The sequence below is a fragment of the Arvicanthis niloticus genome, chromosome 25 (assembly GCF_011762505.2).
Source record: "Arvicanthis niloticus isolate mArvNil1 chromosome 25, mArvNil1.pat.X, whole genome shotgun sequence".
Lineage (NCBI taxonomy): Eukaryota > Metazoa > Chordata > Mammalia > Rodentia > Muridae > Arvicanthis > Arvicanthis niloticus.
In genome coordinates this window covers 19,594,972-19,620,082 of record NC_133433.1, presented here as the reverse complement: position 1 = coordinate 19,620,082, position 25,111 = coordinate 19,594,972, and the positions used below count along the sequence as shown (strand labels likewise).

General features: G+C 40.7%; 1 protein-coding gene across 5 annotated transcripts; it reads right to left on the bottom strand.

The window, feature by feature from the left end:
- Positions 1-5,944: 5,944 nt before the first annotated feature.
- Pdp1 (pyruvate dehydrogenase phosphatase catalytic subunit 1) lies at positions 5,945-14,095 on the bottom strand. 5 transcript variants are annotated; one of them, XM_076924167.1, is made up of 3 exons: positions 13,933-14,084; positions 13,261-13,295; positions 5,945-9,824 (listed from the first exon to the last, which is right to left on the bottom strand). In XM_076924167.1, the coding sequence occupies exons 2-3, from the start codon at positions 13,289-13,291 to the stop codon at positions 8,164-8,166; spliced, it is 1,692 nt and encodes a 563-aa protein (XP_076780282.1). In that variant the 5' UTR covers positions 13,292-13,295; positions 13,933-14,084; the 3' UTR covers positions 5,945-8,163. The 5 variants fall into 5 exon arrangements, with proteins under 5 accessions (XP_076780282.1, XP_076780283.1, XP_076780284.1 ...); XM_076924168.1 differs by lacking the exon at positions 13,933-14,084 and adding an exon at positions 13,535-13,625; XM_076924169.1 differs by lacking the exon at positions 13,261-13,295 and having other exon boundaries at positions 13,933-14,095.
- Positions 14,096-25,111: the final 11,016 nt, after the last annotated feature.

Here is a 25,111-nt window from a genome sequence, read left to right as displayed (position 1 = left end):
ATGACTGGAAATAATTGAAACGTTTCACGGAGGTGGGTGAATAAACAAGTTATAGTATAGTCTAACAATGAACTATTATTATACAACAATAAAAACAGATCAAATAACCAATATACATATGTAAACCTAAAATATATAGTGATGTGTGAGACCACATTCTAGTTTCTATAGTGACAGACATCAGTATGCAGTTATGGTCAGAGAATACCGATGTGTTTGGTGTGTTCACATTATGCTATATATTTGCTAACCATACTCCTAATTTCTTTTTCTCTAAAACTAACTTTGAACAACTTTAAGTAGGTACTCTTATTTGTAAATGTTGGATGCTAAGGTTTAAATAAGCCTGAGTCTCAAGGACTGACAATGACAGGTTAGTGAAAATGGACAACTGGGAAGTTGGTGGCCTGGTACTAGATTGTCCCTGCTCCTTCCTGGGTAAAGTTCTCTTTCACTGACAACCCTGGGAAGCTGGAGCTATCCCCATTTTAAAACAAGAAAAACAAAAGAGAAATAAAAGGAACTCTCGGTAAGGTAACAGATTAGAGCTGTCTCGATTTGACATGGTAAAGGAAAAGTCAGAATAAGAAAAAAAAACAATGTTCTTGAGAGAAAGAGAACAACAAATGAGGTGGGGTGTGGGGAAAGAGGAACATTATGCATTCGTGGCAGGAGCATAAACCTTGCAGCCATTATGAAAATCAGTCTGAAGGGTCTGAAAAAACATTATCCACCTATACTGCTTCTGGACATATGTGCTGGAAGGAATGAGTCAGCATACCACACGGATACTATTACGGCCATAATTACTGCTATTCTGTTCACAGTAGCCAGGAAATGGAACCATCCTAGATGACCACCAAACTACACAAACACAAACACACACACACACACACACACACACACACACACATTTCCTATTCTATATGTTCTAAAAGTCTTTTCATAAGAGTATAGATAGATCTATACGTATCTATGTTTTAACACATATGATATTTAAAGGTAGGGTGTAAAGGCTGGGCAGATAGCTTGGGTGTGGCACACTTGTCCAGTGTGTGCTTGTATGGGGGCTCTGTACTTGTGCTTCCTTCTTCTGGGGATGATATTTCTGGTTCCTTTTCTGTTTGACAAACCTCCTTTTATCTCTCAAATCTCTGCTCAAGCATCAAGCCAATGAAATTACTTTCCAAGGCCTTCTTTGACCCTGCAGCACAGAGCAAAAAGTGTTTTCTAGATTATGGCTAGAATTTGTACTTGTTTCAATTTCAATAATTACAGAAAAGTAATTATTCTTTAACACAATTCTCCTCCCAAATACATTAAGTTCCCTGAAGGCAGATCTTTTATCTTCGACACCCTTATCCTTAACTGCTATCCTTGGTGCCAAGACTATAGATTTATTGTCTATATACGTTTCACAAAATGGAATGAAGAGCTGGAAGCTAAATACTTGGACACTGCACTACGTTATGGTGACAGGCACTTCTGGTTACAACCGATACAGCCACAATGTGGTGTGTATTCTCAGGCACACTCCACCGATTTGTGGATGGCACCATACCCTATGCACTGTGGTAACTGCTGGGCTACCACAGATTTTGCTTCTTCCTGTGCAGATTGCTTCCCAAGAACTCACTCAACAGGCATTCCTTGGACCTTCTTGATAGTGAGGGAATCATTCTGGTTGCAGGGAAAGGTTTGGCAGTTTGATGATTAACATGTAGGCTTTGAAACAGCCATGTTTGTTTGGTGTGGGATGCTCTGACTTACCTAGCCTTATGTGCATATAGGGAATACAGGCTTGTCTTAAAGATGACACTGTTTAGGTCTTGGCACAAAAATCAGCTTTACTCTAAATGGTTCAAATGGGTTACTTACAGAGGTTTGAGTAATAGTGTGTGTTGTGGGGGGAAGGTTGGTGGGACACCCAGAAACTAACGGGACTAGAGAATTCCATGCAATCCCGTGGCATGAAAGGACAAAGGGATGAGTATTACTTGATTCCAGTGAGTCCTAGAATCCTAGAAGGGGATATAGTTAAGGCTGGGACTGCAGCTCCCAGCTAGAAGGGAAAGAGGAAGAAATATCCCCTCATCACCCCACTCTGACTAGCTGCTGGTGTTATCCATTGATTGAACCCAAAATGGCATTGGGATACAAGTGAGACCTGGGGGTGTACCCTTCAGAGTAAAACAGACCAGGCAGAGACAATGAGAGAGGGGGTTATGGGGTCATAGACTAGCAGGCTCCAGGAGTAAATAAAAACAAGTAATCACCACTTCTCTCAGAGCTCGCTACATAGCAAGTACTCAAGAAACAGCTGCTGTTACTGCTATGACAACTGCCAGGCCAAGGAAGGCACTTCCTAGTTCTATCTGATGTCATCTGAGCACCCATGATCATCAGACACCTAGACATGATGCAGACAGCATGGCCTGCATTCTCTGGTCTGCTTAGTCTCACAGCTGTTGTTCTTCACATCAAGGCCTTAATTATCTTGTGTCTGTTCTTCTCAAGCTAAATTAGGCTGTCTAACCTATCCCCATGTTTTCTGGGAGAAAAATAATTTCTGAGCAAAGTTCCTTTGGGAAAACTGTCCATCTGGGCAGCCACTCACTTCCCATATGCCAGCTTCAGACACTTTCCTTTTTCCTTCTTATCCAACAGACCAAGGGAAAATGGCCGTGCTAACAACTATTTCAACTGTTGCTGCTGTAGCATAAAACATAGAAGCCTCTTATAAGGGCTTAAAAATGTATTTTAAAATCTTTTTTCTTGGAGAAGGCATGTTGGTATATGCCTTTAATCCCAGCACTCAGGAAGCAGAGGCAGTTTGATCTGTGAGTTCCAGACCAGTTGGACCTACAAAGGAGTCCAGGCCAGCCTGGACTCTGTTACAGAAAACTATGTCTCAAAACCAAAGCCAACCATCCAACCAACCAAATAAAAAGAATAAATCCTTTTTCTCCTGTTGGGCATGCTGCTGCTGTCCTTCCTCTGCTTGGTAGTTACTGCTGTCTCAAATCCAAGGTATCAGAGGATCTGACGTGATTACAGCTGAGCTGATTAGAGCATGTAATCACTACTTCAACATCCTCTTCCTCTTTGCACTTTCTTTTACATCTCTTGTCATGTTTCCTATTCTTCAGCACCCTTGCCACAAGGCTGGGCTCTCCAAGAGTGCCAAGGAACAAATCACTGTTCCTGCCCTTCAAGAAGATAATTTGATTAATCACTGCAAAGGAGTTAAAATCTCTGGCTATTTGAGTCGCTGGCATCTGGTTTGTTGAGTGCCTAGGGTTTGAGGTTTCTGAGGGCTGAACACATTCACTAACTTCCCAGCATGGTAGTGGATTGGATGGCATTTAGTGGACTAGAAGAACTACAGATAAGGTCAGTTACATGGGTAAGGCTTAGAAGAGAAAGATCAAGGAGTACCCTTTAGGTAGTAGTATGAACTTTAAGTGAACTAAGGTGAGAAAACCCTTTGAGAGTTAGGTGTCAGATGCTTCCAAAAAGTAGTGGGTTTTTTTTGAGGGGAAGAGAGGAGCAGAGGGTCCACTCTAACACCTCTCAAAAGGTATACAGAGGGGGACTTCTGATGGTCCAGGACTGGGTGAGGACCCTGTGGAGAAGTTCTACTGGAGAGTGGGTGTGGTGAAAAGATGTTTGAGCTCAACTGATTCATTTATATAGCTGAATCGTTTAGGTCTCTCCCCAGTTAAGGAAGCAATCTCTCTAGGAATGGAAAAAGGGGTGGGGGCTGCAAAAAGATTAATTTGTAGCCGGGCAGTGGTGGTGCAAGCCTTTAATCCCAGCATTTGGGAGGCAGAGGCAGGCGGATTTCTGAGTTCAAGGCTAGCCTGGTCTATAGAGTGAGTTCCAGGACAGCCAGGGCTACACACAGAAACCCTGTCTCGAAAAACAAAACAAAAAAGATTAATTTGTACACTTCATGGTTTTTTTCTTTTAAACACTAGCTTTTTGCAGCAAGCCCTTCAGTTCACTTTTTAGAAATTGTGACTGTTAACTGCAAAATGAAACGACTGTTACAAGAATAAACTAATTCTGCATCTGACTGCAGTGTCTTCTAATAAAAGAAAGAAAAAAATTCTTGGAATTCACATAAGCTTTTTGGTTGTACAATTTCTAATGTAAAATAACAAATTTTATTCAACATTGTACCGACTCAGAGAAGAAAGATAACCCATAGATGCTGCCCTGGAAGAACTGAAAGTCTCTATGAACAAAGTTCAAAAAATATTACAACAATTAGGTGTATGTTACCAACCTATATACTGGCTAAATAATTCCACATCAATCATATGCTTATTAAAATGTGTGCACTGGATGATCACTAATGGCTAATAGACTATTACATGAACATCATTCCTGATATATCTACTTTGAAGATTTGTAATGAGTCTTGTTTAGAAAGCAATGCTGTGTATTGTTGAAATTTAACCCAAGATAAATTAGATTAAGAACTGGACAAGCAGAGTTTAGTGGGATTAAGTTTGCCTTTCAAAGTAAATTAATTCTGTACACAAAGGAAATGACCTTCATACTACAGTGAGTCAATTCCAGTGTCATTGTCTTCAGTCATTTAGCTCTTCCAGGAAGTGGTTATGACACATCAATTTAACAAGATTCAACTTGCAAATCTGAAAAATTCTAGATTATCAAATGTTACTTATGAAAAAAGTAAGCATTCAACTTACAAAATACAAATGAGACCTTCCTTCTATACTCAAGGACAAGGCCAACAATAAAACAAATTCAGGAATGTGTTTGCCTAGTAAACAGGAAACGCCCATTCAAGCAGTATTAACTGTGTTTACTACAACAGAGCTGAACCTGGTGGTACAGGCCTGTTACCTCTAACTACCTGAAAGGCTAGTACAGATCTGAAAGTTCAAGAGCTGCCTAGACAACTTAGGAAGGTCCCATGTCAAAATCAAAGTGTTATGTATATGCAAAATAGCAAAATAAGCACTAATCAAAAAAAAGCAAAAAGAGGGCTGGGGTATGGCTCAGTGACAGAGCACCCGCCTAATATATCTAAGTGTCTACATTCAATTCCCAGTATTGCAATAAATGCAGAAAATATCAAAGTTAGTCACCCAATCCTTGCTGTGATAGGTAGCACTTCACTATTTTTCTTCCTTCATTCCTGGCAACAATGATTGGTATAACTTTTCTTGTTTTCTTAGGATAGTCATTTAATGAGTTAATGAACACAAATTTATCAGTGGAAGAACTGTAGAGAGGTCTACAGCCAAAGACTCTCCAAAGTTTTCACCATGAAAATTTTGCATCTTTTATTTTCAAGGTTAAGGCATTAAAACAGACTCCTCCCCATTAAAGTTATTACAGGCTATAAAACTCACCTGTATTTGCATTTGTAAAGGTGAAGCTTCACCTTAACCAAATAGTATCCCTAAGAAACCATTCATCTAAAAACCAGCTTAAAAGGAGACTTGATATGGACTAGAAGTGTTTAACAGAGAATGAACAAAGTTAAAAAAATTACTTCAACAATTCTGTGGTCTATCCATACAATGGGATAGCTACTCATAAAATAAAGAACAGCCCATGAAAACATTCAACATAAAATAATCTTTTTTAAAAATCAACATAAAAAAGTATAGAACTTCATGAAGTTCTAGAAAAAAAGTAGCACTGCACTGTTTATGTGTGGAAAGGTTAACTAGAATGGAACATGAAGTCACTTTCTGGTATACTGTGAAAGGTATCCTTTCATGGATACTGACAGCCAGATTTCACATTATAGATGTAAAGCCTTTTAATTTTATTGAATATAAATTATAACTGGACTGAAATAATTAAAGTGCTATTCATTTATTGGCTCCTAAGTTAAATACAACCTCCCATAGAAGGCATACAGTGACTGCTACTACTTTTAAAAACCCACAAAGGCATCTCAGAAAGCAGGTATAAAGCTTTAATTCACTGTGGGCATTTCTCTAACCATAGACAGCATTCAAACCAAATATCACACCACCGATTCTTTTTAACTAGCTCAGGACATATTGCATGGAACATGAAGCACTGACTAAATATAAATACAGAAATTGAATACATGTAAGAAAGTTTAAATAAAACAAGATTAAGAAAGACTAAATTTCATGAACATTTATATAAGCTGACTTTACTTCTAAACATTATGTCATGATTATGACAAGTCATAAAATCACAACTGCTTTTAAATAACAGTACCTAAAAACTTTTGACTATCCAGTTATTTTCATTTTTTCCACATTGCATTTTCATTTCTATACATGTAGGCTGGCTTTCAGACTGTAGATAAAACTTCTTGGGTAATAAAGATTACTATCTTTTCACAAGTACAGAAAGTACAATTTATATTCTCTGTATTATACTGAGATGAGACATTAGTGAGCACGTAACACAGAACTCTCCTATGGTGGTATTCAAAAGCAATTCCAAATAGCACTAAAAGTGGTGTTTCATACTGTAGTGTCTCTGCAGACATTTAGAAGTGGTATTTAAAAAGTTGACTTCAAAAAACAAAACCTAAAAGTACTTTAGAAAACAAACTCTATGCTGTTCTGAGCTGCAATCGTCCTTTGTCTACTTTCATTTGGACCTAATTTTGCAGCCAGTACTTCTATATATTGATTTAGGATTCACAATCCAGAGTCTTTGAACACACAATTCAGATACTACAGAATTCTGAAAGGACTCCTATATTGTCAACTAATTATACAACAGAAATTAATCATGTTTTATATAAAAATCTATGTGAATTTTAAACAAAATCAGATTTTTCTTAGTGAATTACTGATGAAAATATATGCACATTTGTACACAGATCACCATTAAATGTAGGAACAAAAGTATCATTTGATGCATATCAAATAAACTCCTAGAAAGCCTACTTGAATATACTTATTTTCATTTAAGACAGTATTAGAAAGGACTGCATATAATTATGGACACAGCTGCAAATACTTGATGCTACTAAGTGTTCTGTATCAGGCATGCACAGGTTATAATTTAAAGTTTCTCATGTATATATCTTAACACATATATAAGCTATAGTATGTTTAAAGCATTTAATAATATAAATCCAATTGTTTTAATTGGCCTAAGTGGGAACAAACAAAAAATTTTTTGTAACTGTCATAATACAATATTAAAATCTTGCTACTCAAGTTGAAATTTAAACTTATTACATGTTATTTTTAAAACTCCAAAATTCATAAAAATTCCTATCACAATTAAATAAATAAATACAATTTCTCAGCAGCAGTTTGCTTACCCACCACACATACAGCTTGTCAAGATTTCAGGGACTACAGAACAGTGACATGCTGATAACTATGGGTGACAAAAATTAAACTTAGCAGTCTCTTTTCATTCTAGGTATATCTTTATTTCAAACTAAAGCTTTTCATGAATACAAATGAGAAAAACACATTTTCCCTTTATTTAACATTCACTAGAAGGATAAATTAAACTAAGAACTTTTATTGTCTTTTAGGTACAGCAAAACAAACATTTCAGTTACACTGAGGAAATCATGGGTGAGGAAGAACAGTTTAGATTTTTTTGTTTAGGAAGCGTATTTTATCATACAATCACAAAAACGTACAAATCCAGATTTCTTTGTTCATGGTCATTTATGGCTTTAAGTACTGGACCTGAAAAATACTTTAGGCTAAAATAAATGCATGTGAATAAATACCTGAACTGTTTATCTTAAAAAGAAATGCAGAAATAAATATTCTCGTATACATTAGAAGCCTTATTATAGAAGAAGTCTGCGGATGGGCATGGTAATGTTTTTTGCCTTTACTAATACTCCCAGGAAGATCCTTGCTTTTGACCTATTCAAGATCATATCTGCCTATCTTCATACTCTTTAAGTTGGTGAGTCACTGTTACAAGACACCTGGGTAAGGAAACAAGCTGCCTCAAGTGCAGGTACCATGAGGTCCAACAGACAGAACAGACACTCATGATGCTATCATCTGCTGCACAGTCAATCTGAATACTAGGCTAGCTAGAATATCAAACATAAAGTGTTTAGAATGAGCCACTGGAATATTTACTGTATTAGTTTCTTTCAAACATCGATCTGCCCTTCAAATTAAAGAACTGCCAGGGTAGTATCATTTACTGTTCCTGGTTTTGATATGCCCCTACAACATGAGAATTGAACTGAACTACAATGATTGTAATGTCATCTCTATACATGCGAGCAAGCTCTTCAGGAAGACTAAGCATCTTAGAGAGTCGTTCATGATCAACTGCTCCAAATTCATTATTGCCTACAGCATGGCGAATGAGATGGGTTGCTGCATTCTGATCCTCAAAGACTGATGACATCTTTGCTCTCCTTTCTGTTAAAAGGCCATGCATCTGTCCCAGAGTCACCTTGTACCCACCAACGGCTATTGGCTGTTGGTGATGCATACCAGTTAAGTACTCACCCACAATCCTAACCACATCTTGTCTATGCATAGTCTCCCACAACCCATCAGTTGCTAACACTAGGAATTTATCCTGTGGCCTTAATCGGTGATAAGTTACCTCTGGCTCAGCAGTGAGATAAGGAGGTGTATGATAGTTAGGAGGGATAAACTTGGTGTATTCATTGTCATTCAACTGGTCTGGGCCAGACTCTATCACTCTCTTTTGAAGGTCAATGCTCCATTTGAACTTTACATCTCCAAAAGCCCTAAAGGGCATCAGCAAGCCAAGCAGCCGATCCTGCTTTACCACGCTCTTGGCCTCATTTTTTGGGTGTTCCAGTTTCAGACGCTCTAGTTCTCTTTCATTCTGAGCATTGTGGTCATTAGAGAGTGTGACTGCTGACCAAGAGCCATCTTCTTCTTGCACACCTAGCATGGCTCTACTATCGCCAGTGTTAGCCACATGGAGGTCAACACCATCTACATGGGCCACACAAGCAGTAGCCCCAGAAAATGCTACCCGAAGAACCAAATAATTGAGAAAAGAATTAGGATCACCGACTTGAGCCTCCAATGAAATGTCATTATCAAGTCTCTTGAAAGCATTAATTAAAGCCTCCTTAACATCAATATCAGCTGATTCTCCAGTATTGAGGTCTATAAGCTCTTGCCAGTAAGTCCTCAAGCTGTTGAAATACAATTTGGATGCCTCCTTACTGAAGTAATCATTGGGGTGCTTGTGCCACTGAAGGATAGGTAGCAGTGCACGACCACTCTCCACTGCATTTTCAATCTCTAGCAAAGTCTCATGGGGTAACAAGGATACAGCAATATAATAGAAGAGTCTTTCACTGACTGCCTGGGAACAAGCACAGCCTGCATGACCATCAAAAACCCCCAAAAGCATCCCTCTGGTCTGCAAGCATGTTGCTGCACTTCTCCGGTCCTCTATAGGTGCATTTGCAGGCAGCTGATTGCTGTCAAATCCAAGAATGGAACTGACATTTTTGCCATCAAATTCTGGTACTTTGAAGCTGTATTCATTAGCTTTAAGGATGCTGTTGACTTGTGGAGGTGTGAGGTAAAATTTCTGTGGTGTAGAAGCATATCTCCTTCCTTGAGTATACTGCCACCAGTTCTCCCTTGGCCTACAAAAGGTAGCATATGCTGGATGGGGTGTGTATCTCAGACGATTCTGAGGAATGTACGGTGGTGAACAGCAGAGATGTTTGTGATGGCAGTAACATGCAGTGCCATAGATTCTGCTCAGTTCACAGTTACGGACCAGAGGAAAAAACAGTTGAGTCGGTGCTGGCATGGCATCAGAGAACAGTGGTAGACTGGACGTTCTGACTGGGATTCCTAGAGAGCAAATTAAGACAGACATACAAACAAAGGTTACACTCTAAATTATCTGACAAGCTTTGCTTTATAGAAAATATTTTCTAAGGCAATTTATGTAAAATCCCTATGCTAGGTTAATTTCTACAGGGTGTTTTATGATAATTAACCATAAACTTTCAACTATTCATGAAGCCAGGAATGAACTACAGTTAAGTTTCTGTTTTCTTTTTCTCTTTCCTTTGTATTTCTATGTGCAGTGCAGACTGTTCAGCATACACATCTATCTGGCTGGAGAGCACAGAGCAGGAAGTTATGTAACATTGTGCCGCAGCCGTCTACCTGCCCAATCACCACTCTCCCTCTCTATGCTTTTCTAAAGAGCCTGAAGATCTTCCATCTGCACAGGTACTTCTACCATTTATGAAGATCTGTTCCTTGACCTGTGGTCAGTTGTTGGCATTTGACCACACTTGGTATCACCAAATGCATTAATATATCCTCAACAAAGGCATATTTATATATTAGTGGTAAACTATATGAATACACCTCTGCATTAATACAAAGTTTATTTAACCTCTATAGAACATTTTCTACATGGTAAAATTGAACATTCAAAAGAACATCCATCCACTGAGGTTTCTGAACCTCAGTGGATGGATGTTCTTATAAAGCCTCTGTCTCTACAACACTGTGCCAGCTTAGCAAGCTAAAGAAGATAGTTCTGCTCTTCGATAAATGATCCCGGGAAAACACAGTTCACCTCTCTGGGACATTCCCTCCTAAACTTAGCTGAATACATGGAAGCAGACACTCTAAGGCCTCTTTAGAATTCATGCTTTTATGTTTGAAGTACCGAGGCTCTGAATCAAATACAGGATTTACTGATTCATTGCTGAATTTTGCTGTACCATTTGTGATTTAAAAAAATTTCAAGTATTCTTGTAGCTATAAAACCTGATTTTGGAAACGTAAAGTGATTCCTGTTTCAGATGTTAATTAACCTGCTATCATTTTCCCATGCTTAGATGTCATAAAGCAAGCTACAGAAATATTACTTTATCTACTAGAGATCCCTATTCATTCCTTGGGAAATGTTTTCTCTTTTGGTTAAAAATAGATATTTATTTGTTATACGAAAACAACAAAAAAAAAACCCCATAAATTAAGCCCAAGGTCTAGATTATTATAACAGTATAGCATAAGTATCCTCAAAACAGTATTTTATAATAGGCATTTATCTAGAAAACTTGGGTGAACATGTATATCTATTTCAAATAACATATACAAGAAAAAAGAATTTTCAGAAACACATTTTCTCTGAATTCCTAAGATATCGTCTCATGCATTCATTTAAATTACAAGGAACAGACTTTAGAACTGTTTAAAATAAACAAAAATAGGAAAATAAAACAAATCTTATTATCAACTATTTTTTTCAAAAGCTGAATCTATTAAGGAAAAATTTTAAGTATCTCAGTGTTAGTAATATATTTAAGATTTTTCATGTACTTTTTGGTGGGCAATTCGGGAAGTAAAAAGATAAAATGAAGGAAGAGAAAAAATCAAACACTGAAAGTTCAGATTTGTGTCTGCCTTTGTAGAGAGCATCAAATACACAAGCTAGACAGAATGTCTTTGTAAGTAGTAAAGTACTGGACTACCCAAGAAGAGACTTATTTCTAAAGACAAAAGTACAAAATAGAGAGGACTAGATTTTTTTGGAATTAGATTCCATAAATAAGGCTTCTGAAATGAAAAAGAAAAATTTCTAAAAACAAAAATTTACCAGAACCAACCACCTAAATAACAACAGTTCAAACTGAATACCTGAAAGTCATCCAAAGGTTAAGGGTACATGTCTAAGCCAGGAGATGTATTCAAATATGCCACATCACAATAGCTTGTAGATATAAGCTCATACCTTTTTCATGGATGTATGCACAAAAAGCTGTTCTATGCTTCAAATACTTATATTAAAAATTAAAATATAGGTGCAATTCTAATGGAAGCAAATTTACTTCAGACATCTGTAAGTTTGTATTACTTTAAAACTTAATGTGAGAATTGGGAATGGCAAAGCCCCAACCATTTAAATAACACCTACTCGAGGCATAACAAGCCTAGGAAAGCTTCCCTTTCCTTAAGTTCCTGTGTTTTGATAGTTTTTCTGCCTTTAAAGTCAATTCAAAATGAATGAAATCTGGTAACAAAAGAGCCTCACGCAGCAGGTGCTCTGAATATCTGAATTCAAACACTCTGCATCTTTTTTTTTCTTCACAGCCAAAGTATTTGAGGTTAAAAGTCAAAATAGCAGAGTGCGCATGATTTTTTTCAATTATTATCTTTTCAGTTACTCCGAGATTAGTATATGGGTTGCATTCCAATTCTTCAGCTCTTAACATGCTTTTTTAAAAGGCATATTCTTAGGGAATAACATGCTTTTTTAAAAGGCATATTCTTAGGGAATCTGAATTCATGAAAGCCTGCTCTGTAATAAGCATTCTACCAGGTCAGTACCAATTATATAGTATCTCCATCAGACCAGAAACATCTATAAGTCAATACACTACTAAATGCTTTGATATGATGTATAATAAAGATGAAAATTCTTAAATTCTTCTAAACGTCCTGTAATTCAACAAAAAATCTCTGTGCTGACAAACTTGCTAAATTAACAAAATAGAAGCCTCCTGATTAGGCAATAAGAATTTCAAAGTAGTTCTTGGTTAACTTGAGCAATCTCACTTTTTTTTCTTTTTTCTTTCTTTTTTTTTTTTTTTAAGTTCATACACCATCACGGCCGACACTTGGCAACATTGTATAAAGCATCTCAGTCTTGGGCAGATTTGACTGATATTGCCAACAACTAATAAAAAGATGCGCTGTAACCAGAAACAGAAAGAGTCCCATCCATTCTTTCTGATGTGCTGGGCAAAGCCTGTGTAAAGATATTATTCCACTTTATCAATAAACCCATGAACCAAATCAATTAGAAAGATGCTACTGGTGCACCTACTCTGGAGCTTCTCGATCTTGCAAAGATTCTAACGCAAATGAGAATAAATACTACACTAGTCATTACATGTATCAGAACCTCCGTTTATGTAATCTGATTGCATTAAATACCCTGCATAAAGATTTGCATTTTTTCAGCATTTTCTGCAAACGCCTAGCCATTTCACGGCTTAAACTCAGTATCTACAAGAATGAAGAAACCATTATCCTTAAGACACAAAGCACCAAACCAGCACTTGTTTGATCAGTTTCCTGTGCCCCTACCAGAAAATCGCACTTACTAAGATATCAAAAAAATTCTGGTCCAGAGCGCCTTTGTCTCCTTTTGCTTATCTCACCCTTTAATTCCATGAAGACCCCTAGAGCCATCCATTCATACACAAAACCAGTCACCATCCTTCCCTGGGTACCCAACATAGGTAGTTACGTGAATACCTACCAATTCGTCTGGGCCCGGGACACACACACATTCTCCTGTCATCACAACACGGAGCCGACAACATCCACAACCCGCGCGGACAGCAGCAGCGACAGCAGCAGCGGCCCATTGAAAGCAAGGCAGAGATGCTCATTAGAGGAGGCGGCGGCGGGGAGGCGGGAGCGGAGGAGGGGCGAGGTCTCGCAGCAGCCCAGTGAATGGGCTGGGAGGGGAGGAGAGAACGGAGGGAGGGAGAAAGGGGAGGGGAGAAGAAGAAGAAACCAAACAAACCCACCCTGCCGGCGAGGCGGCATCACAGCCCTAGGCGGGGGACTCCAGGAGCCCCAACAGGCGCAGCGCTGCCGCTCCATGCAGCCAGCGCGCCGAGCCCACAAGCACTCAGCATCTTCAGGCCCGCCGGGCCCCACGCGGCGCCCGCTTCCGCAGACCTCCAGGCGCAGCCCGCGGCCGGCAGCCGGCTCGGCCACGCGGGGCCAAGCGTGTCAGCGGGGAGCCGAGGCGGGCGCCCCGCGCGCTGACAGCCGGGTGCCGTCCGGGACCCGTGGCAGCTAGTCGCGACCGAGGCTCCGCGCGCACCCGGCCCTCCACCCGCGGCCGCTCCCCACGCACGCCCTCCACTTCACCGCCCTGACGCCCCCTCACGACACGGCAGCGGCGGACGAGGATACGAACCGGGCACAGTAGGGCACCCGCTGCTGTCTGCCCCGGGTGGCGGCCGCACCCCTCCGTGCGCGTCCTTCCCTCAGCACCACGGAGCACCCTGCCGCGCGGCAGCTCGGCCCAGACCGGCCCACTCCGCGCCCCTGCCTCGCCCGGCCTCCACCCTGCCCCGCCCCCACCGGCGCGCGTGCGCCTTCCGCCTTCCGATTGGCTGAGCGATGACGAGTGGGCGGGACCCGGAGGGCCAGAGGGGCGGGGGGGCGGAAGAGGGCGCGCTCCCCGCCAGTTTTGTGACGTCAAGGAGGTCAGACAATCCCTTCCATTTGGCGCGGTTATTCTATTGGTTCCACGTGTGCGCGCGCTCCGTGACCACGCCCCGTTGCTGGTGAAGGTGGGGCTGCGCGCGCCGCGAGGCGGACAACTTTGGTCGGGTTGTATTTGGGCTCAGGGATGAGGAAGCACCTGGGCGGGATCCAGCATCTCTGTGCGCGTGGCGCCTCGGGAGCCAGTTGCTCCCTGGCGGGCGGGCTTCCGCGAATGCCTGGTATCTCTGCGGGCCCGCGTGCTGCGCTGGGCTGGCCTGAGGGCCAAGCCTCTTCTGCACCGGGAGGCCCGGGGTAGACCGCGGGAGCAACACGAGTGAGGCTGGCGGAGCATCTCGGATATGTCTCGTTAAATTCATTCAAGACCAAGTTGCTGATTTTAGGGTTATTAGGTCGGATGGTGTAGTCTATTATTTTTATGGCCCAGGGCTAGGACGCTGTTGTAAACAAAAGCAAAAGGAAGTTTGATGAAGGAATTTTTATCTTTGTAGAGAAGGCGTGTGCTCATGTTCTTTGAAGGACTTTGAAATCAGCCTTCCCTCCTTGGGTCTGACTCATTCAGGGTTATGAATTTTAAAATGCAGTCAGTGAAAGTGGGACGAGCACTGGGCTTGGAGTCAGAAGAACCTTTCAAGTTTTCCCAGTGACAAAAATCCATCTTCCTCCTATGAGACTCATTTTGCTTGTCTGTGGGGTGAGGTTAGGCTTAGGTAGTGGTTACTCACTAAGGGTTCTTTCTGCCCCTTGCCACCACCCACAATTGTCTCTTTATGGGTTAATGCCTTCTTCACTTACCTACATCCGCATAGATGCCATCTTCATGGCATGAAAGTTTCTTGGGAGAAGCTGTGCTTCTGCCCAGTGTTAATGGAGTCTACGTTGATTTATTCCACACACTTTATTAACAAAGTTTACTATGTGGACTAGATAGCTGAACTCCCAAGTTTACTGTGGAATTTTATTAATCCTGAAGTATTTAACGTTTTATGTAATAAAGGAATAGCTTTATATAACCAAACCTGTAATTCACAATTTCCCCAAATCTTTCAAGCTGCCTCTTTTTCTAAACTGGAGAATTTGCTCATCCTCAGGAGAGGCTTATGGGTAGAGATGCTGGGTGAGGGGAAGAATAGAGGTATCACAGGTACCTAAGATCCCTATCAATCTCCTGCCTTCCCCTCTTGGAGACGGAGATACATTTATCTTCTCCTAACAACAATCAAATTTAGACATTTCTATTTAGATTTATACCCATATGTCCTGATCCGAGGGTTCAGTTTGGTGTGGACACAGTAAGGCAAGATTGTGTATCCTCAAGTAAAGTTTTAGGGAGAGTGCCTTATTTCCTGTCTTCACCTATGCATAGTTGGGTGTGCATCTAATTAAAATCAGGTGCATTATTGGAAAGAAAGTACACAGCTGAAAAAAAAATGGTTGCAGGCCCTAATCAATCAAGCAAAATAGAAGGTCTCATTACAACTCTTACCAACCAAATGATTTTTTTTGAACTCTAGAAAAGGAAACCCCAAGCAGTAATTCATTCCTTCAGTAGTCTTGGGTAGCCTACTGTCAACCTATATCTTTTTCTAATCTGTTATTGCTTCATTTCAATAAAGTTATCATGCAATTATTGCAAATCTGTGTGAGGCCTTATTTTTAGTTCTCTGGATTAAGAGACTGAGAACCTGGAAACGCCTGACCGCTGACTTATTTACAATAATAATTGTAAATAATGAGATTCCGGAATTCTTGCCTAAACAGCAAATGACCTTGAAAGTTGTTACGTTAGTCAAATTTGCTTATCACATAATATTATCAGAGTCACATAAAGTTCTCTTTTCAAACTAATCTTCGTGTCTGCATGGGAAATTCCAACTTGTTTTAATATGTCTGTTCTTTCAGTTTTCTACCAGAGTGGTATTGATTTCTCCATCTTATTCTGGCTTCTGGATGACCTGGCTATATTTGAAAATAACGCTGATACTCAAAAAAAAAAAAAAAAAAAAAAAAAAAAAAAAAAAAAAAGTTACTTGCCATGACTAAATATAGTCAAAAGAATTTGTCATCAAGATTGAATGCCAAGATATTTCTGGAATTGGGATAAAGCTTCCTCAGAGTGATGACTTTGAAATAATCTCAGTTGAGGTGTGAGTTCTATTCTCTAGTTACATGGCTGAGTGATGTGCATATTGTGACATGCCAGCCTACAGGAATCCCATCTCCCGTGTCCTGGATGAGGTTCACTGCCTTGATTCTCTTCTGGCCTAGCCTCCCTCTCTTTGGATGGAATCCACTCAACTGGACTTACTTCAGTAGTGCTGTTATTATGTGGCCAGAGCAGAGCCGGGACAGATCCGTGGGTTTTCACATTGTACCTTGACTTTTTGAGCCACCAGAATATCTGTTGGTATTTCATCGTTAAAAGATATTGAGAAGTAACATGAAAACAGCCTAGGATTATTGTAGAAAAGGAACAGGCAGAGAGAAAGCAGGTCTTTGAAAAAATTAACCATGTCTATCTATCCTACACAAATGCCTGTGAGATACTAACACAGAGATAAGTGACCAGTAACATTGAAGTTGTTCTCTTGGCACACAGCAGATGATTCAGTCGACTCAGAGGTACCAGCCAAGAAGTTTAAAATAGACTTACATGGGAGTGTAACGTGTCAGCCTGGTGGTTACTGTTTGCCCTTTGCCAAAATCGGAAAGAAGAGAAGCTGATTCTTCTTACTACTTTTTATTCTCTACGGGTCTAATTACAGCAAGTAATTAGTAACTAAACAATCAGTGCTTGCTTTCTTGGTGTGGAGTCTTGAAATTAATGGTACTTGGAGTATGTCTTAATCACTGTTCTATTGCTCTGAAGAGATACCATGACTAAGGCAACTTATACAAAAGAAAGCATTCAAATGGGGGCTTGCTTCAAGTTTTAGAGTGTTAGTCCATTATCATATCAGGGAGCATGGTGGCATACAGGCAGCCATGGTGCTGGAGAAACTACATCCTGATCCCAGGCAGCAAGCACAGAGACTGGGTGGGTCTGGCCTAGTTTCTGCAACCTCAAAGCCCATTCCAGGGTACACACCTCCTTTGACAAGTACATGTCTGCTCCAGCTCCTTCAAAACAGCTTGCTAACTGGAGACTAAGCATGTAAAAACATGAGCCTATGGGCCATTCTCAAAGTACCACATTCTGCTTACTGGACCCCATAGGCTTGTAGCCATATTATAATGCAAAATGCATTTAGTCCAACTTCAGAAGTCCCCATAGTCTTTAAGTGCCAACACTGTTTTTAAACAGTCCAAAATTTCTTCTGTATCTTAAGACAATTTCTTAACTGAAACCCCATATAAAATAAATATTAAAAAAGCAGATACTCTAATATACAATGGCACAGAATATACATTACCATTCCAAAAGGGAGGAAAAGGTGTGCGTAGTAAGGAAACACTGGATCAAAGCAAGACCAAAAGCCTAGCAGGGCAAATTCCAAATTCTGTGTCTCCATGTCAAAGTCTCCTCTGATCTACAACTCCCTTCAGCTTTGTTGACTGAAGCACACTTCTCTCTTTGGGGCTGGTTCCACACCCTGTTAGCAGCGTCTTGACAGTTTTCCTACAACACTGGCGATTCCAGCATCTTGGGTTCTTCAACACAGTCTAGGCTTCACCTTCACAGCTCCACACAATGAAGAATGACCTCTCTGCACCTCCATGCAGGGACTGTCTTGCAAAATGCCTGGCCCATTTGGCTTTCCTTAACCTTAGATGAAGATTCCACAACCCCTTTACTCCTGTATCCTGGACTCTTAAGCCAGAACCAACTGGCTGAAGTGCCATGTTTTTCTGCTTGCTACTTGAAATGTGTCTTAGTCACTAGGGCTAAGGCTAGGACTAGAACCAGTGCCCCTAATTTTATTATATTTTGCCATAAGCTTTCAGTTATTATTGGTTTTCTTTTCTACTTAAGCTTTCCTTTAATGCTTTTTCATAAATTGGGAGCTTATCTGGGTGGAGTCTTGCCCTGAGGTCACTCACTACTCTATTGCATTTAGTGTCGGGCTTTTCTTTAAACTTTTTATCTCCATAAGCACCAACATCACCTTTTCTGCTGTTCTTTCTCTACTTGTCTCACTTGCTCCTTTTCATTGTAGATCTGCACAAGAGAGATCACTAATGACCATGTGACACAGTCAATACTAGGCTGTCATTTGAAATCTCCTCTGCCAATACCATTAATCCAAAACTCTTACAATTTAGCCTCTGGCATATACTTTTGGATAAAGGCAAGAGGCAACCATATTCTTTATGAAACTATCACCAGAATGAATGGTCTCTACGCCATTTAGCTAATATTCTTCCCCTTTGAAACCTCTTAAGTTGGGCCCACATGGCTCTCAGTACCACTTCCAAATGCCTAGTAGGATGGCCCAGTAAGCCCTGCTTAAAGTATTCAATGACTTTTCTTGTCCAAAGTCCCAATATGTTTCTGTTTCTTCAACAAATAGCATGATCAGCTCTGGCACAGCAATGTACCACCCCCTGGTACCAACTTCTTCCTTAGCCAAGAGCTTAACATCCTCATCCTTAGGTGATAGGCACAGAGAGACACTGGGCTTGATGTGTTCTTTCCAAGCTGTTCACTAACTGAAGACTAAGAGTGCAAATATATGAGCCTATGGGGACCATTTCTGTTCAAACCACCAGAAAGTAATACAGTGAAATTAACAAATCATGTTCTGGACAGAAACAAGAGCAGAGACTGTGGCTTGTCTCATCCCTGATATTCTGAGTGCATTTGTAGTTTCTCATTTCATGTTTGAATTTCAAGAGGCAATGCAGAGTGATCAAGGAGAAAAATAAAGTGAGGGCAGAGGTCTCCTGGCTCATGGGAAGGCAATTTTTTGACGCTCATTGGATTTACTGGGTTACTGGGCTGTAACCACACTGTAAGTCAAGAAGCATCTCTATTTTCTAAAATTACCTGAGCAGTCACCGACTTTTCCTTATTATTGTGTTCAGTGAATGCACTAGGCAGGAGACCTTTGTCCTAACTTTTAAGAGAAGCTCTTCTTTTCAAATATCAAACGGCAAAAATGTATGAAGGCTCCCCGGGGGCTGGAGAATATCTGTCCAGCTTGCTTAGGTGGGTCTGGGTAGAACATTTCTGTTCCTTACATATGGGCCTCTCTATTGAGATGCATAAAGTATGGCGGCTGGCTTCTCCTGGAGTGAGTGATCTAAGAAAAAGTCCCAAACAGAAGGTTCAGCAATCTTAGGAGTGACATACAACCATCAGGGAGATAGTCTGTTCATTATACAAACCAACCTTGGTAAATCCTTGGGAGGAATTCCATAAAGATGTGAATTCTAGCCCCAAAGACCACCTAGGGTCTTCTGGGAAGCTACTAGCAGCCATGCAGGAGTACTGAGGTGCATCTGTGCCATGCTGCCTTCATGAGGGCATTGGGTTTAAACATGCTTGAGTTTTGGCACCTACTGCTACTTCCAGTTCCTTTTTCTGACAGACTAGGAGAATGAGCATCAGCCCCTGTGATGATCTGTTTTCAGTCTTCCTCCAATACCCCTTCCAATCGCTAGGGCTGCCACAATTTCACCCATAAAACAGTGTACCTCACAACTTTGATCTCTAAGTGAATGCAAATCTTACCTCTGAGGCAGAACTAAACGACTGAACTTTCAACATGCCACTAAGGAGCTGAAATAACAAACAGAACACAATATGTTATCTTCTCTTCATTAGAAACAATTGATTATAATTTTAGTTCCTCACACTTAAAAGAGTGAGGAACTAAAATTGTGAACTATATTGTGTGTAAGGAAATATATTGTGATAGATAACATACAAGGAATTGAAAGATTTTAATGGTTCTACTTATAAGAGGAAATTATCAGTGTATCAAGAATCCCATAAGTACTTTTTTGTGGAACATATTTCTGCTGCATTGCTGAATGGCAGCCAGATTTTTGTCAGAAAAATAAATTAGAAAATGTTGTTTTCCTGGTTTCAGGGAACTGCTGGGCTCGGTGTTCAGTTTTCAGACCACAAATTGATGACTCATCAAAAACAGATCAGGATTAATGAGCACTGAGAGTTTCATTTACTGCTGACTATTACCCTACCTTTTGATGGTTCCTACTCTATACTGTGTCTGAAAATTCCATTCTCACTGGAACACGTATAAATCAGTATCATTAACAATGTTGAAACACAGCTCTAAGCCAGTCTCTTAGCTGAGGTTGTTCTTCAGGACACGGGTGTTTTCTACTTACTTCAACTTAAGTTTAAATCCCCAAAGCCGCGCCTGTGTGCCCGTGGAATGTGGATGTATTTGTAGCTTTCTGTTCATCTCTAGGACTTTGGTGGTCTGCTGTGGCATGCCAGTTGGCAAATGGTGATCAGTTTGGTATAGGGAAAGAATCTTTTCTTTGCATCTAACTATGCAACTGTATTTGATAAATCATTTTAGAATGCTTTATGTATTCTGGGACTCACATTCTGAAAAGGGAGAAAGAGTGGGACAATCAGTGTCATCTGGGTGGCTGTGGAGATGACTCCACAGGTAAAGTCACTTGCCACTAAGCCTAAGGACATGACCTTGATCTCTAGGACCAACACAATGGAATGTGAGAAAGACCCCTGCGGTGTGTTCTTGCATTACCACCACTGTGCACAGGTGCATGCAGGCGCTCAGTCTAAATAAATTCAATAAAAATAAGAACCTTGTGATGTAGCTGTTGGATAAGCTTGACAGGAATAATTATGTAACAGTGTGCCATAACAAAAGTTATTCACAAAATGCTCAAGAAAGAAGAAAGACCATTTCTCCATGACAGGAGAAGGAGAGAAATCAGCAAAACTGTTCCCTGGACCCATCCCTCCATTTGAGCTTCAGGATAACAAGAGAATTTTCACTAACAGAAACTGGCAGAATGCTTTAAAAAAAATGGTGGACAATGATTCTAAAACCCCAAAGTTCGATAAGATAAAACTTATTAAACTTACTTAGCTAACTTATTAAAGCTTATTTAGCTAAAGTTATGTTCATTCCATAAGTTTTTTATTGTGTTTTTTTTTTTTCTTCTGCAGTCATAATAATACCGTCTGTGACTGGCTTCTCTAATTGCAAAATGAACTTGACAGACTCATTCCAATGCACTTTTCCGGGGATATTTTTTTTTTAATTGATTGGTCCTTCAAATCCAAAAGATTAGAGTCTTGTTAATGGTGGTTACACAGGAGCTGGAGGCGGACGAGAGATGCACTTGTTTAGAAAGGAACTCCTGCTTATTGGCCTAATCATATCTGCATTAAGGGAAAATTAATTTGCAAGAAAGAAAAATATATATATACTTGCTTGCAGCTAGTTTTAAATGCTTTTTTTTTTTTTTTTGTACTTATCTGGTAAGTATTGGTGAAGGAGAAAAAACCTGTGTCTGCAGAAGCAGAGAATGTGAACTTCAGAAAGCAGTTGCCAACATAGAAACGACTATGGGAAGTCTCCCCACCCCAACCTTACACCATTAAATACAATCTGAGGAATATATGCCTTCCACTTATTTCTGTATTTTAGACTTCAAAAGAACCTTCGTATATAGCGTCTGCCCCTGCTCCCAGATTTTTTGCAAGGGAAATGGAGAAAGAACGGGCCATTGGATCTGTATGTCTAAGCAAGTCATCAGTAACAGAATCCTTAGCTAGGCCATGCTGAAGGCTCTGCCCAGTGTCCCTCATTCAACCCTTTTGCTGAAGCAAAGCATTCCATACAGTCAAGTGTGGACTGCTCTAGAACTGAACTGCATCCATGATTTCAGTGAGTGTGTCATCTGTGATGAGGGATTGAAGGGGAAACAAAGACTATTGAGAGACTCAAGAATATCAAAAGATATTTAGAACAGCATTCCTGTGAACTCTGAGGGCAGTGACCTAACAGGAACTTACCTGTCCTGAGCGCCTGCAAACACAAGCGCTTTCAGACACCATCAAAGACTTCCTTGAAGACTTGCCAGACAACAATTGTAAATAACAGGTTTCATTTCTACCCTGCACTTGGATTCAGTCCCTGTGGAGACTCAAGCAAGAGGGCTCTGAGGTCAGGCGTGTTTCATTCAAGTCCTTGTCCCACCTCAGTGTACTGTGAAGGCACAATCTGTGCCAGGCCTGCTTTCCACACTCCCACAGTAAAGCTCAACAGCCCTTCATGGGCCTTTGCAGACCCGTATGGAATATGCACACAGTGACTGCAGACTGCTACTCTTAAGTTTTAATTTCTAATGCTGCTGTTTTCTGGAAAGAATGCCATTTTTTTCTCTGCCATTTTCTGTTTGCTGACCCCCATACATGAATCTGGAGGGTCTTCATTGAAGGCTAATTGGTTCTTCTGGAGCCCCTTGAAACTAAAATGTTTATACCTGAACAAAAAGGATGCCAAAATTTCTAGGGCATATCACCTCCTTTGATTAATTATTATGCATTTAATAAAATGGACCAAATTTTCTACCAATAGATCTAGACAAAGTGGAGAAATAAGCAGTTATGCAAACGACACAGCATATTCACCGTGCTCAGATCTCTGTCTTTCCCCATGACCTTTTAACAATGGAAACTTTTAACTTTCAGAAGGAGGTTACTCAGCAGTGAGGACAAGCGAGTTTTTCCTGGTTCCTGTTGTGTTAAAGAAAGAAAGAGGTAGAAAGATCTGTGGCCTCAGGAGGGGCGGTAATAACCTGATCCAGCACACAGAACTGAGTCTTGACACTTGTCTGCCTTGAAGTGACCAGCTGGACTGTTGGAGGGGAGAGGAACTAAGAGGCCCTCTGTACTCCCTTTCCTACACTCTAGAGAAGCATATTTTATAATTAAAAGGAGGCAGAGGAGTCAAAATGTTACAGCTCTCCTTTGGGAAGCCTGTATAAAGTTGAGTTGAACTAACCTGGAAGAGCATGACTTTTTTGTCATTAATTCATCCAACCTATAATTATTGGACACCTGGTGTGTACTTGACATTATTCTGGACACTAAAGATAAAACAGAACAATGACCCTGTTCTCGTGGAACCTGCAGCCTGGTGGGGAGAGCCATAGAGAATGACCATCACAGGAGTCCTGCAGTGATCATATCCTCTTATGGCACAGGGATGTCCTGGGGCTTGGCCTGGTGCCTTATGCACCCTGAGACCCAGGTTTAATATTCCCCCAGAGACTTTCAGGATGTGTTTGTGGTACATTGAGTACCAAAGCAATAACTTCCAGCTAAAGTAGAGAGTATGTTGACCTCTCAGAAATTATTGTCATGGCTGTGAGGATCTATTTTTGTCCTGCTTTCTCAAGTTCATGTTCTCTGTGGTAGCCAGCAATGAAACCACCACCCTGCTGAAGTGTAATAGAATAAGCTCTGTATTATCCATGGCACTGCAGCCTTGGCATGCTGAGAAGCAGACTTTGATTTGCCTAAAGTCGTTTTATGCTTTAAGCCTTGGGGCTGCCTCCTATGATGTGGCTCGTGAATACGTTTAACTTTTAGTGTGCCTTCTTATGTTTCTGTGTAATTTGGGGGCTCAAGGGGACAGGGGATTGAAACTAGGTCAGTGTATTAATGCAAATTTTAATAAAGGCTAGAGTGCTTAGATGAGACCCAAACCTGGATGATGTTATTTGGCTGGTAAAGCTCTGAGAGTGCCTTTAGGTTTCTGTAGGCTGGCCAGTGGTTTGTAAAGGAGGAAGGCTCGTTTTAACCTTAACCTCACCTTTACCCCTTGTGAAAAATGAGCCTCAAGCTGAGTGTGCTAGGTATTGCACGTCAGCTGTGAGATGCTGTGTTGTGTGAATATTTACTTTTATATCTGGACCATGGTTAGGCATTGGGAACGTGAACTCCTCCAGTGTGCAGATGATTCATTATCCTGAGAAGGCATCTTTATTTACACTGAGAAGATCCTGCAGATAGATACCTAACAAAAATCTGCTCTCCTTAGTGCTGACTGTGGACTGAAAAGGCACTTGATGCTGAGATGCAGTGGGAATGCACAGCAAAGGGGTCCATTTCTAACCGAAGAATGTCTTTATATCTAACCTGAATCACGAAGCAAGTGGACAAAGTCACCTTGCGGGTCACTTCCTAGAGCAGGCTGCTCAGACCCCTTCAAACTGTATGTTGTGAAAGTCAAAGGAGTAAAAAGACAAAAGTGGGGTGCTGGGAAGCTCCAAATTAAAAAGTTAACAAAGAGACACGATAGGCCAGTGACTGGGGCCTGCATCCAATCATAAAGGAAGCGAGAGAAGAGGGGAAGAGGAGGAAGGAAGAAAGAAATTGTCTACCAAGGGCAATTAGGGGACAATGGGGAAATTGGAACATAGACATTTTATTATACAGTAGTTTTGTATTGGCTTAAATTCTTTGACCATTCATTATGAAGGAGGATGGATGTGTCTGTTCTTTGGAGACACCCATTGAAATATTTTGGATGGGAAATCCCATGAAGTCAGACACTCTCAAAGGAAAGCAAAAGGTAAGGAATTATCAAGAGAAAAACAAAAGAAGCCAACGGGGTGTTGGCGAATGCAGATGGAAGGAACGAATACTTTCCAGTTCTGTAGATACAACAGTATGGCTCATGTTTTAAAATTTATTTTAGGTTTTTACTTATTCACTTTATATCCTACTCACTGCCCCCTCCCAGTCACTCCCTCCTAAATCCATCCCCTTCCCCTTCTCCTCTGAGCCAGTGGGGGGCCCCTGGGTAACACCCCACCCCCCAGCACTTCAAGTCTCTGTGAGGCTAGGTCTAACTCTACCACTGAGGCCAGACAAGTCAGCACGGCTAGTAAAACATGTCCTGCATATA

What these genes read in the sequence shown, in the direction of transcription:
- Pdp1 (XM_076924165.1), bottom strand. Translation starts at nt 13,393, where the DNA reads ATGAGCATCTCTGCCTTGCTTTCAATGGGCCGCTGCTGCTGTCGCTGC. An exon ending in TCCCGGGCCCAGACGAATTG is followed by an intron (nt 9,825 to 13,260) that starts GTAGGTATTCAC and finishes TTTGCTCTCTAG; the next exon opens with GAATCCCAGTCAGAACGTCC.